The 12,894-nt window shown below is 43.4% G+C and overlaps 1 protein-coding gene across 1 annotated transcript; it reads left to right on the forward strand.

Moving 5' to 3' along the window:
• Positions 1 to 3,043: 3,043 nt before the first annotated feature.
• TNFSF18 (TNF superfamily member 18) lies at positions 3,044 to 12,375 on the forward strand. Its single transcript, XM_073358190.1, has 3 exons — positions 3,044 to 3,296; positions 8,880 to 8,910; positions 10,348 to 12,375. Exons 1-3 carry the CDS (start codon positions 3,138 to 3,140, stop codon positions 10,707 to 10,709), a joined length of 552 nt encoding a protein of 183 aa, XP_073214291.1. The 5' UTR covers positions 3,044 to 3,137; the 3' UTR covers positions 10,710 to 12,375.
• Positions 12,376 to 12,894: the final 519 nt, after the last annotated feature.

A 12,894-nucleotide genomic window follows, 5' to 3' on the forward strand; every position in this document is an offset into this window, starting at 1 on the left:
GTTTGGACTAGATGATCTCCTGAGGTCCCTTCCAACCCTGATATTCTCTGATTCCCTGAAAATCAGTGTCCCTCCTCTCAGCAGGAACTGCCATAAGTATGACAGGTTCTACTCTTTCCCCTGTTCTGTTGGTCTATCATCGCTATCCTATTTCCTTTCCATCCCCCAAAGGTTTAGCTCTACTGGGAAAGGAATTAAGCAGCCTTCTGCTCATTACACCCGCAAATTGGTGGTCCATCAATGGCTGTTAATTAACAGGGTGGGACTATATCTTTTGTAGTATCCCATGAGGAGAGGATCACATTGTAAAAGACATTTATATTTACTCTGACTGTTCATATGCCATCAACTTAAGTGCTCATTATGGGAATCAGGCAGGTGATTCTTAAAAAGCATTTTTTACATATGAAAAAATTAGGAAACAGCTGGAGATTCTGTGGTAATTTCTTTAGACCCCTTTTCTCAATAGAACTCTCATGGCTTTTAACCTTGTTAAAATCTACAGGACATTTCCATAAGACAGTATCTACAAACTGAGTGGTGCTTGAAATCTAGAGCTGAATTCCTGTGGCAACGACACAGTTCTAGTAAGCACGCAGTAAGCACCAACGCAAATTTATAATAGAAAGTAGAGAGTTCCCATGAGTTACAAAGTGTAATATTCCAAATTATTTAAAATGTATTCGGCCAGGTTTGGGCAACTCTCTCTGCCAGTGCAAAGGGACCTTAAGATGAATGTAAATTACACTTACACTTATTTTAAGGCCTGCTTACGCTGCCAAAGTGGTGTAAAGAGAATTAGTGTAAATGAGAAATAGCCCCACAAAGTGTGTTTTAATGCAGCATCCTTGATTGTTCGGTTGTTGTTTTGGCTGATTTGTTTTTTGGGGTTTTTTGCTCTACTTTGCAAATTTGTATAATATTCAATGAATCTCCAGATCAGTGCAAACCAGAGAGATTCTGTTGTATTTTGTTTTATGGAGCTGTCATTTCCTAACACACTGTTGTAGCAAAGGCCGGGGGGTGGGGAGGTGGGAGGGTGTGTGGAATTGCAGAAGTGGATTCCTAAAATGTGTGAATAAAATTTTTCTGTGTCCCTGTTACACTGGTAAAATGGGTGCAATGGGGCTGGTTGAAGTTATTTAAATCATTGACTTTTTTTGTTGTCAAAAATGGTTTTTTTAAATAAAAAAGTCTCAATTCATTTCCTTCTATTAAAAAAACCCAAAATTTTCACAAAATCTGGAAACCAAAATGTATTCTATTGGTTGATATTTTAACAATTATTTTCATTTTGTGCATTTCCTTTTTTTTCTTTTCTTTTTTCTTTCTTTTCTTCCCCACCCCATTTCCTGTGTTTTTTTCTTTTTTCTTTCTTTTTTCCCATTTAAAAATGACTAACATGATATTTTTCCTGTCATTTTCAAAAACCAGAAATGGAGAATGTTTTGGTTTTCATTTTTGTTTTAGAAAATTTAAAATGTTTGGAAATGGGTAAAAATGGAAATGTATTTGGAAAATAAATGGATCAATTTCAAGCTCTCCAAACTGAAAGAAATTTACAATTTTCAGATGGCTCCAATGAAGCTGTTTGAAATTAAATTGCATTCTTCTTTTTTGGATCCTTTCCAGTGTGCAGAGCGGGGAACTACGTGCACAAGTCACTGTTTACAAATGAAAATATTAGGGTTGGTGGCTCCAAAAGGTGAATTGCCAAACTTTTTGGATGCAATTTTGGTGGCCAATTTTGGAAATGTGGTTTATATTCTGTCATTGCTTTGAAATCTCGTCTAGTTCCGTGTTTACTATTGTGATAGACCTAGGCCAGTTGGGTACAACAGAGTAGTAGAAGCCAGATATACTGGCCACTGGATAAGCAGTTTTCTATTCCCTGACTGACCAGAGCAGGGGCTGCTCCAGGCTAATGAGAACACCTGACTCCAATTAACCTGCAAAGAGTCTGGTGAGGCCATTAAGTTAATGTGAACACCTGACTCTAATTAAGGCCCTTCGGATACTATAAAAGGGCTCACTCCAAAGTCAGGCTGAAGAGAGCTAGGGGAGAGGAAGTGCAGTTGAAGGGCTGAGTAATGAAGACACCCTCAAGCCATTGGTAAGGGAGCCCTAAGGTAAGGGTGAAGAAGAGAGAAGTGGGAGAGCTGTGGGGAAGTGGCCCAGGGAAATGTAGCAACTCTGGCAGTGAAAGATCAGCTGCTGCAATTAGGGTCCTTGGGCTGGAACCCGGAGTAGAGGGTGGTCCTGGGTTCCCCCCAACCTGCCACTACAGAAACACCTCCTGGGAGGGGAAGATAGGCCCCTGTCAGGACAGGAGGCTAAACTGTTATGGAGTAAGCTCGTAGGGACAACAGAGACTGTGGGAGTTCTCTCACCAACCTCCTTGCTGGCTTATGATGAAAAGGGCTCAGTAGACTGTAACCCTGGCCCTAGAGAGAGAAGGGCTATGTGGAGGGTTGCAGTGAGCCTCTGAGGCTAGCATAAACTGCCTGGAAGTGCGGGACCCATGGGGACAAGGTCGGAGCTCTGCCACACTATACAAATCATAATCTCTTAGTGTATTGGAAAGCTGCCTTCCGGCACTACCGTTCTGTTTTTTAGCATTGGAATTGAGAAACCGTTTAAATCCAGTTACCAAAACACTCTCTCTTGGAAAACAAATCCTTCTGAAGAGAAAAACAATCAGACTCTGTGCAACATATTGCAAATGCTGGGATTTGTGCATTTCATACCTTGCCCTTCCTCTTATTCTTTCGAAGAGCTCTGTGAACTCAGCCTCTTGTCTGAAAATGTTGGGGGTTTTTCATAATTGTTTGCAGTTTGCTGGCTGAGTTTCATTTCAAAGCCGCCTTCACATTCTGGGCCTGGAGCCAAATGAGAGTTCCGTTCTCTACATCAGTTTCATGAGGAAATGCTGGCTAATTGCTTTCTGCAGCTAGACAGTGATGAAACAAATGCATAAGCTCCTCCCTCTTCCATCTTATCCCCCGTGTATAAATTCCATTCAGGGCTGCTCATTCTTGGTGTCAAGAAGTCAGGAATTCTTGCAGTATTGTTTTAATGTTGCTGTTGCTGTTTGGTTTTCAGCTGTCTCCTCTCTTGCAGTTTGAGAGCTAAGAAGCATGGAAATGCCAAATTTCCTGGAGAATGGAAATATTCCCAGGGAAGCAAACAATTCACGATGCAATGGGATGAACCTTTGCACTTTGGCAGCTCTGGCTCTTTTAATACTGGTTGTGGTTCCACTTTTGATAGCCTGCTTTCTGTGCCTTCATAGCCAGGTAAGGAGAGTGCAAAAATACCAGCGACTAAAGTATACAGTATATTAGTATTATTTTTATTATGACTGATATCTTTATAGAATTGGATAATTGCAACCTTTAATTCTGTTCCTTCTTGGAGCCAATGCTTTCTCCAGACTGCTTTCAACGGCCCAAGTGCTTTCAGCGCTTCTTTTGGGAAACTTTCATTAATTTTGCTGTTTTTTAAAAATGATAAAGTCAGTGTTTTCTTCTGATCTGTCCTTTCCTACTATGCCAGCTGTTGTTGTGCATTATTATTATTTATTATTATCTGACAATACCTATTAAGGAAAGGGCTAGACTAGGAGTCCATTGGTTCAGCATACCTCTACCCTCAGAGAGTCTAATCGTGTAAAGAGAAGTCACTAATTTTCTGTTGCATTGTACTAGTTCTGTGGAGGCATGACTGCACTCACATGGGAGCAGAGCGTGCTCAGCACCTCGCAGGATGCACTGAGCGTTTTCTAAAATTGCCCCTATTGGCTGCAGCTTTAATTCAGCCCCTTTGTTTGGATGTGTTGTGATAGTTTTTAATTACACAATCACATTGCTACTTTTTCCACAGGACCCCTATTTTGTTCAATGCATAGGTTGCACAGGTAACCATAAATCTGGTATTTCCTAACTTTTCAGTGCTTGACTTTTAACCTAACATTTATGTAATGTAGTTGTCTTTGTATTTGTAGCTTGACCACAGAACAACTAAGGGGACACATGCCAACTGTCGGCCAATATCCAAAGGGTTCAAACACCAAAGAGAGGGAGGAATTTTTAAGGCAGTAGAAGAGGGTAGAGAGATGTATAGCTAGGAGGAAAAGGATGGTACTGAGCAAAGGAATAGGTTAACTATCAGAAGAAACTTTCCATTGGGGAGATCTCTGACACTGTGGAACAGCATGAAACATGTCACTTGAAACATTTGCAACTAGGCTGGACAAAGCAGTTGAGCAGACAATCCTGCCCCGGCATTGGGAAGGTCAAGGGGCCCAGTTCAAGCAGGTGTGACTCCACTGAAGTCAATGGAGTTGCATGTGCTTACCTCAGGACTGAATGTAGCCTAAGATCTCCTCCTCCATCTCTAGCTTCTCTTCAGTGTTCTGAGCTTGGGAGGTGAAGGCTAAAGATTCCCCTCACTCCCTGCACAGCCCATTGGTACGTGGAATTTTACTCTCGTTCCCAAAAGGTGAACACTCCCTCTTGGAGAATCCAAACGCTTGCTCTGGATGTTATGTTTCCAGCATCCACCTGGGCTGCAGCCTGTCTTCAGCTACAGCTCCAGGAATGGAAGAAGAAGTTCCCTATTTAGATACTCAGCATCAAACACCTCCAGGAAATATGATGACTGTGGCTGGTGTATATCATGAGTTACACTAGGAGATCCATCCTGGAAGGTCCTGATCACTCCTTCAAAATGCAGAACACCCTCAATTCCCATGGGGCTAGCGGGTGCTCAGCACCTCACAGGAGCACCATTTGTAAAGCATTTAGGGGAAAAAAATCTTGGTGCAACTTTTTTTTTCTTTTAAGTTCTCCCTCCTCCCCTTCCCACCATTCTATTTTGGAGGCATAACACGGGAGCCTCATGACATGCACTGTGCTCAAAATTGCATGCTGCTTGACAGTAAATCACACGTGATACTGGCACAGTAATGCACACCCCATCCTGTAAGAGTTCCACTTCCTTCCCCTTTCTTTCCCACTGCAGAAATAGCATTGTCTGAATAAACAAAAGCTTTTTTTTTTTTCACACTGTAGTTAGGGATGGGGAAGACCAACTGATTGAATCCATCCATCTGCAAGGGCAGGACAAGTTTGCTAGTTTGGTATTTGCCATTGAGTGAACATCGGTACAGACTTGTTATATAGGGGTAGATTGTGAGCCCCTTACTCCGTGTCGAGCCATTACTCACAGGAGTATTTCCATTAAAGGCAATATGAGTGAAGAGTTTGCAATCTGGTCCTTAATGGAGTGGGTAAGTTGGGGGTACTCCTCCTGCTCCCATCTCCAAATGCGTTCACAAGCTGAAAGAATAAAATGCCCTTCTTGCAATCCTGGGGACGAAGCATGGCTGAGAGTTCAAAATGAAGTAGGAGGCAAGAGAGCAGAACTCTAGTCCTGCTGATGATGTCATTTGTGACTTCTAGGGCCGGCCTTAGGGAAAATGGTGCTCTGGGCAAACTTTCTTTGAGTTTAAGCACAGTCCAGTCACACACCTGAAGTTTACTGGAGAAGCTTGTAAGTCACAGTAGGGACCATGTGCACCTACAAAAGAGACTGCTGCAAATGGCACAGGCAGCCCATACGCTCGGGGCTGGCTTCCCATAGCACCTGAGCTTCTGGCACCAGTGGTGAAAATGCCAGGTTGGCGGCCGTGTGAAGCACCAGGGGGATGGCAGCACTGTGAGGCACAAACTGAAGCCCAGCCCAGCATGCATCCAGCTTGGCTGTTGGAAACTTGCTCAGGGAGCTCTGCTGCCTCCACTCCTCAATGCCACCCAACTTTGGACACCGCTCTGCAGCCCCAGGAGAGTTCGTCACTAGCCTGGGTGTGCCCCATCTGCCCCTGCTTCATGGGCATTAGGGGAGGGTGAGCGGCTACACTGGTGGGCAGGCTGTGCCAGGCAGCCCAGGGTGATGGCAGGAGACATCGGGTGGAAGCAGATCTCCCAACCCCAAGGGCAAAGCCTGCCCTGCAGAGCACCAGGCCTCCCCCAGGCCCACTGGGGCTCCTGCAGCTCACTCCCAGGGCAGACCCTCCCCAGCCACAAGTTACAGCAACATACCCTGGAATTTCAGCCCCTCCCATGGCTGGAGCCATCCCACCCCGCCCGCCCCCTCCACCGAGCTGGGACATCACATGTGCCAACGAAACCACCCACAACTGGGGAACGGAGCCCAGCCGGCGGGTGCTTACCTCTTACCCTGCCTGGGCACCAGCACCCTCTTGACCATGGCACCCTGATTGGTTGCCCATGTTGCTCACCCATAAGGCCAGCTCTGGTGACTTCACATGAATCACTTTAGCACCCTGTACTTCAATGGAGAGAGCCAGGGGGTGGGAGGATTAGTCACAGGGCTTTGAGGCCTTGGATGGAAGATTCTAGAGAAGGGCAAAGTGGCATCTGTGTGTTTTGAGCTAAGGTGTTCTGACCACCCCAATCTTTTGGGCAGCTGAGTCAATTAATAGAATTATCCCTGGACGGTGGGCATTTCGCTGGCAGCATGGAAGGAAAGGCTCAGCTACGTATTAGCTGAAAGCTATGTCAGTCATCATGTCCCTTGAACAAAGTTATCTCCTCCAGTTGCTAGAAGCAGGTGCTGAAATACCACAGTGACAGGCCAGGTATAAGAACCTAAGCAGAATACTGGTTATGGGAACTCCAGTCAGGATCAGTGGGTTAAAACTAAGGTACACAATGGTGCAGGTGTTTGTCCGCTAGTCTTATTTAGATCAATGTAAAATACTGCATGTTTCCACTGTTAGCAAAGTCTGGCAGGACTTTGTGTTGCAGCGTCTACAATGAACTACTGTAGCCATTCATGCCAGGAGATACGGGACCAAATCTAGGCCAATGTACAAATGCAATGACCTTTGAAGTCCCATTTCATATGGATCAGTCAGACAGCTGGCCAGCATCCACAGGACAGATGGAGTACTGCCAACTTACGGATGTAAACAGACACATTTTCACTCCTCTGTGTGTTTTCCAAGCTGTGGGGCATTCCTACAAGGGAGGGCATTAAAAAGGAGTAACCAGGGTCTGAATTCATTCCCATTAAAAATATGTTTAGACTATATGGGCAGTGACTGTCTTTCTTAATAATATTTGTATTTAGCACCTATCACCAGGGGGGTCCTGACAGGGGGCTCAGGGTACGACAACAGGAATAACAGATAATAATCATTGAGGAGGAGGAGGAGAAATCTTTCCACATGGGTTGTTGCTCTTGGTAGTTTCTGTATGGGAGAGGCCAAGAAATGGAATTGCAGTTGCCACAATTAAGAAGTGAGGTGATTGGCTCCCCTAATGGGTACTGATGTCTGTGGTTTATTTTTATATTTGGTGCAAAAGCCCATGAATAATTAATAATATATTTAATAATGTAAAATATTTTAGGCCACTGCTATCTAACATAAGAGATTTACACTAATATTTGAAAATGTTGATTGTTTACGCTTGTAAATAAGACAGTTACTTCCCTTTTCCCATTTCCTATGAATCAGTCAGACAGCTGGCCAGTCCACAGGACAGATGGAGTACTACCAACTTATGGATGTAAACAGACACATTTTCACTCTATTGTGTGTTTTCCAAGCTGTGGGGCCTTCCTACAAGGGAGGGCAGTAAAAAGGACTAACCAGGGTCATGCTCAGACAGACCCTTTGGTGGTTCTCCAGAGTTTTAGTTTTCATTTAAAAAAAATTAGTCTCTGGCTGTTATAGTTGGGAAGAAAATCTTCAAAACCTGATATGAGTACAACTGATACGTCTACCTAAATTTGCAGACAGCCTGAAACTATATCTGTGAAATGAAGCATTTAACAGGGGGCTAACTCAGATTTCAGTGATCATTCTTTGACATCACTGTTAGCTCTTTCACTGCTCTTGAAAAGTAATGTTCTATTGCAGTTTTAAATAAAATAAACCAAATCAAACATTTCTTAACTATGTCTTTCCTTAAAACCAGAATGTAAGATAAAATAAAATTTGTCTTTTAATAAAAAGTGGCAAAGCCACATGAAAAGATGGAGTAACAATGTTGCTGGAGAGTTATCTGTGTGGTTTAAACCCAGAATCTCTGCATTTAAACATATGAGTGTCTACCACCAGAGCTAAAGGTCCAGAGCTGTTACCTTGAGGGCAGTAACAGATTCCTAAACCTCTAAACATGCTTCACCCACTAGAGGGTGACAAAGAGACACACTATGTAAGCATGGGATACGGTTACATGACACCAGCCAGTGCTGTGTGATGTCTGGTGATATCCTGTGTCGTTTAGACTCTTACTCTTAGCAACACCAAAACCACCACCAACATTTAAAATGAAAACAGTCCTAGGGCAAGATGCCATTTGGGTTAAGCAGCTGCTTTCCAGTGAAAGTGAAGAGCCAGTTGAATGAGACCCAATAGAAGTCTGTCTCCTCTGATAACAGAAAGATTTCTGCTACCCGGGACTTCTCCCAAACATACACAGAACATTAGCTGCTAAGTGTCAAAGTCCCAGGCCATAACATGCAACAAACTGACCAAACTTTAATTGAAATGACCCACCTTGATTATCACTACAAAAGGTTATTTTTCTCTCCTACTGGTAATAGCTCACCTTACCTAATCACTCTCTTTACAGTGTGTATGGTAACACCCATTGTTTCATGTTCTCTGTGTATATAAAATCTGTCCACTGAATGCATCTGATGAAGTGAGCCGTAGCTCTCGAAAGTTAATGCTCAAATAAATTTGGTAGTCTCTAAGGTGCCACAAGTACTCCTTTTCTTTTTGCGGATACAGACTAACACAGCTGCTACTCTGAAACCTGACCAAACTTTGTTTCGCTTCACAGTCTCCGGAGATCTGCTGGGCTCATGCAACTTGTAAGTATCAAGATCCTGGAATGGTTTTCTGATTTTTACCATTCACACAGTGCGGTGAAGGCGAGTAGATCATAGTAATGTACTGAACAGGCTGGAGTATTTCTCCCCTATCTATGAACAGCAGTAAATAATGAAAACAGAGAAACATGACGCCCAGGTGATCTAGTGGCTATTGTAGGCAACCGGGTGTCAGTCGCTTCTCAGTTCTATTCCCAGCACTAGCTAGTGGTATCAGATGAATCATCTCTCTTAAAGTGCAGTTTGCTTTGAAACATGACTGTACAAATAGTATCCTGGGATTCCATATTTATTGTCTCTCAGTGACTGCAGATCAAATTCTCAAATGTTACTCGTTTAAAAAAGTGGGGGAGGGGTTGTCCTAACTGCTAGGCCTGTAATCTCATCCTGGGGTCTGAAAATCAAGCTAAAGCCTTTTGGCTTACCACAGCAGCAACAGGAAAGATTTTGAAAATGAAACTTGTTACATCTGTGAGCAAGACTTTGTTTTAGCTTGTCAGTTCCTTACTGACTTACGCTAAATTGATATAAAATCCTTTTAACCCAAATTAAGAATGTACCAGATTAGTTTCTAAACAGACATAATACAATCAGCAGAATTTTTCTGTGTAGACAAACCCTTCATTAACAATTCTGTTGATGATGTCTGAGTGCCTGGATAGACTCTAGCAGTCTCCCCGAGTGGTGCTGGCTCTGGAGCAATAACAGGACTAAACAATAGGGAAATGCTGTTATTCAGCATAGAAAGCAGATACGACTCTGAACACAAACACAGGCATCAGATCTGGTGAGTCAGGAAATACCATATCCACAGTCACTTTTTAGAGTGAAAAGTTTACTCGCTGAGATAGGATGGATTTGTGTCTGCTGTTTAATGCAGACTGGAACAGGAAGATGCTCTCACGACAGTGGCCAGTGAGGAGAGGGAGTTAGTTGTTTATCTTTTAGAAGTGGAGGGAGAGCTGGGTTCGCCCTGCTGCCCTTTACCTTAACCACTGGTTGACTCCAGTGGACCATGCTGATTTAGATTGGCTGAGGGTCTGCCCCATGAAGAGCAGTCGAATGATTTAATTAAGTAAGATGGGCTCAGACCAAAACCCTGAACCTAAAGATCCCCTCACTTCATGGGTGTCAGAATCTGAATCTGGGTCTGAATAACAGAATCCCAGCTCCAAACAGCCCAGAACTCTGGGAATTGTTCAGAATCTGGGTCCTGCTCTGAATTTTATAGCTCAGACCCTTCCCTCTCCTCCCCAAAGACCTCAAATCAAAGAGATAAGAAAAAGGTAAGAAGGGAGATGAACTAACTTACAGAATGACAAGGGAAAATCTAGGAAACGGGGTAGACTTTGAAATATAATTAACCACCTTGTATGCTTTTCACTTTGTTTTCTTCCTTGTCTCCTTTCTTTATGGAAGTACCTTCAGAAGATCGTGATGGTTACATCATATGGAAGTGGAACTTGACAGACTGCAGTAGCTTCATAAGGAATGGCTCTGACCAAAAGCTGGAGATCCTGCAGAGTGGCATGTACTTCATCTATGCCCAGGTGACCCGCATAAAGACAATAAAAGATTATTTTACGATGACGCTGTACAGAGATCAGAATATTCTCCTCAACCAGATGACTGGGACAAATTCTGGGGAGGACACTGTCTCCATCAATTTCGGGAGACCTTATTTTCTGAGCAAGGGGGAGAAGCTGTTCTGTAAGGTCAATAATGGGCTTGGACACATCTCAACAGAAAATCAGACTTACTGGGGGCTGTACAAAATGTAACAGACTTCCACTTGGAGTCAACTTCTCTCACCCTCCAAAGAACATTAGGAATCTAACCTCTGAGTCTGAAATGTTTGCAATTTCTCTGCATCAAACTCAAGACAACGATGCTTTGGGCTTTCTCATCTTCCTGTTGAAGTGATTCAGGGTACACGCTCAACAAGACGTGAATGTGCGACTCCAGTAATGACATCAGATTGTCACAAGTTATGAGAGGAAGACACTTTTAGAACAACAGTGTGAACAAAGAAAAGCAATACCTTGATGTGTTAGAAATGTTAGTTCTAAAATCCCAGGCAAATAAGTCACTATGTTCTGCCCATTCTGCACTGGTAAACAGTTTCACTCCTCAGCTGGCTGCCTTTCCGTGCAGGGTGAAAGTGATTATCATTTGTATATTTTGTGAAGTGCCTAGGGGATCCGTGGACATGAAAGATGCTATGTCAATGTAATATATTATGCACATACTGTACATAACCTGGACAAAAAATGGCCTGTCTGAGATTGAGGGACCAACATGTTTAAAGGCAAAGGCAATAGAGGGACAATTCCTAGCTCCCATCTAGGGCTTCAGTGGAACATCCTCTCCTTTCTGTCCCCTTTTCTCCTCACATACATACCTAACTTTAATAAGGGAAAATGCAGCTGTCCCAATTTCCCCTCAGTGTAAACCCAGCCCCATCATTCCTGGGGATTCACACTGTTTAGGAGTTTTGCATTCAGAATGAATGCAAACTATATTTTCTCTTTGAACCATTGAGTCCAATGCTGGCGTATTGAAGGTGGCACATAGAGCCTGTGTGTCTATATTAAGATTCAGGGTTCCATTGACCCTCACCATTTTCTATCATACAGTGCTGTAACATGGAACTTAATAGTGCAGATAAAATCACACAGAGCAGCATCTGGACTGGACGGGGACCAGGCTTCAAATTCTCTTATCATCTATAGCTACATTGTGCAGTATAAGCAGATGTAACATTTGTCATTGAAAGGAAGTGGGGTACCCATATCTCTATTGATGGGAGGGCACACCTGTAGAACTAAAGGAAGAGAAGGAGTGTGATCTACTGGGGAGAGCTGAGGATTGAGATTGTTGAGCTGTATCCTGTGCTCCTCTACTAAGTCACTGTGTGACCTTGGGTAAGGCACTGTGGTTGTGCCTTAGCTTCTCCTCACTAAGTCAGGTATAACAATGTATTTACCTACCTCACAGGCATGTTGTAAGGCTGAATAAATGGACATTGTAAAGTCCTTGGAGATCCTCCAATTCCCTGTTCTAGCGCTGTGGTCGGTCACACAGTCGGGTTTCTGTTCCTTGATTAGCTGTCCTAGGGCAAGCTCCTCTGATGGGTATATGCTTGTTTTCACACAAATAGCCATATTTGCATGAATAAAGCCTCCCCAATCATTCCTTGAAACAAATTACAGCTTCATGGATTTTCCTGGACAAACAAACAAATACAAACACTGTTGGACTGAATCACGATTTAGGGTTAGTTTGATGCAATGTGGTTGTTATGATTTTATTTTCTGTGTATTCCAACATTAAATATTATGGAGCCTGCTTTACAGAAGTGGCTGCCATTTTGTGTTCATTTCAGTGCAGACCATTAAAGAGGGGAGACAAACAGTGCTCTCGCATGGAGACTTTACCTTTGTTCTTTCTTGTTTAGTTAATTATCCTTAATCTAGAATAAAGTTTTTCAGAATAAAAGTGTACAGTGCCCTTGTGTATGGCCAAACATGATAGTTTGCAAATACATTTATCCACCCTTCACCTAGCTTGACTGCTTTGTCTGTGTTAGGTCTGAAGGGTCTGACCCTCAGTACTCCCATGTGTAAGAAGGGATAATAGTACTTATTTATCTGTCTCATGGGTGGGAGGTGTTGGTTATCAGTTAGGTGTAAGGCCAGTTTGTATGCATTATAATTGGGGTAGTGTGAGGATGGTGACAAGCTGTGCTTCTCCATGGAGAACCAAGACCCTGAATCCCTCCCACTCCCCCATCCCTGAGGTTGTAGTCTGCTCCCCATGGCATTAGTGGGATTTGAAGGCCAGGAGAAGGAGGGTCAGTCTTCATGCTAAAGGGAGCATAGGAGCTGTTTTGTGCCTGTTCCTTGCACAGGGCACAAGAGGTATCCTCGCCTCCCACCCACACATCTGTAGTAGGGCAAGGTCCAT

This window comes from Lepidochelys kempii, chromosome 8 (genome assembly GCF_965140285.1).
Source record: "Lepidochelys kempii isolate rLepKem1 chromosome 8, rLepKem1.hap1, whole genome shotgun sequence".
NCBI lineage: Eukaryota > Metazoa > Chordata > Testudines > Cheloniidae > Lepidochelys > Lepidochelys kempii.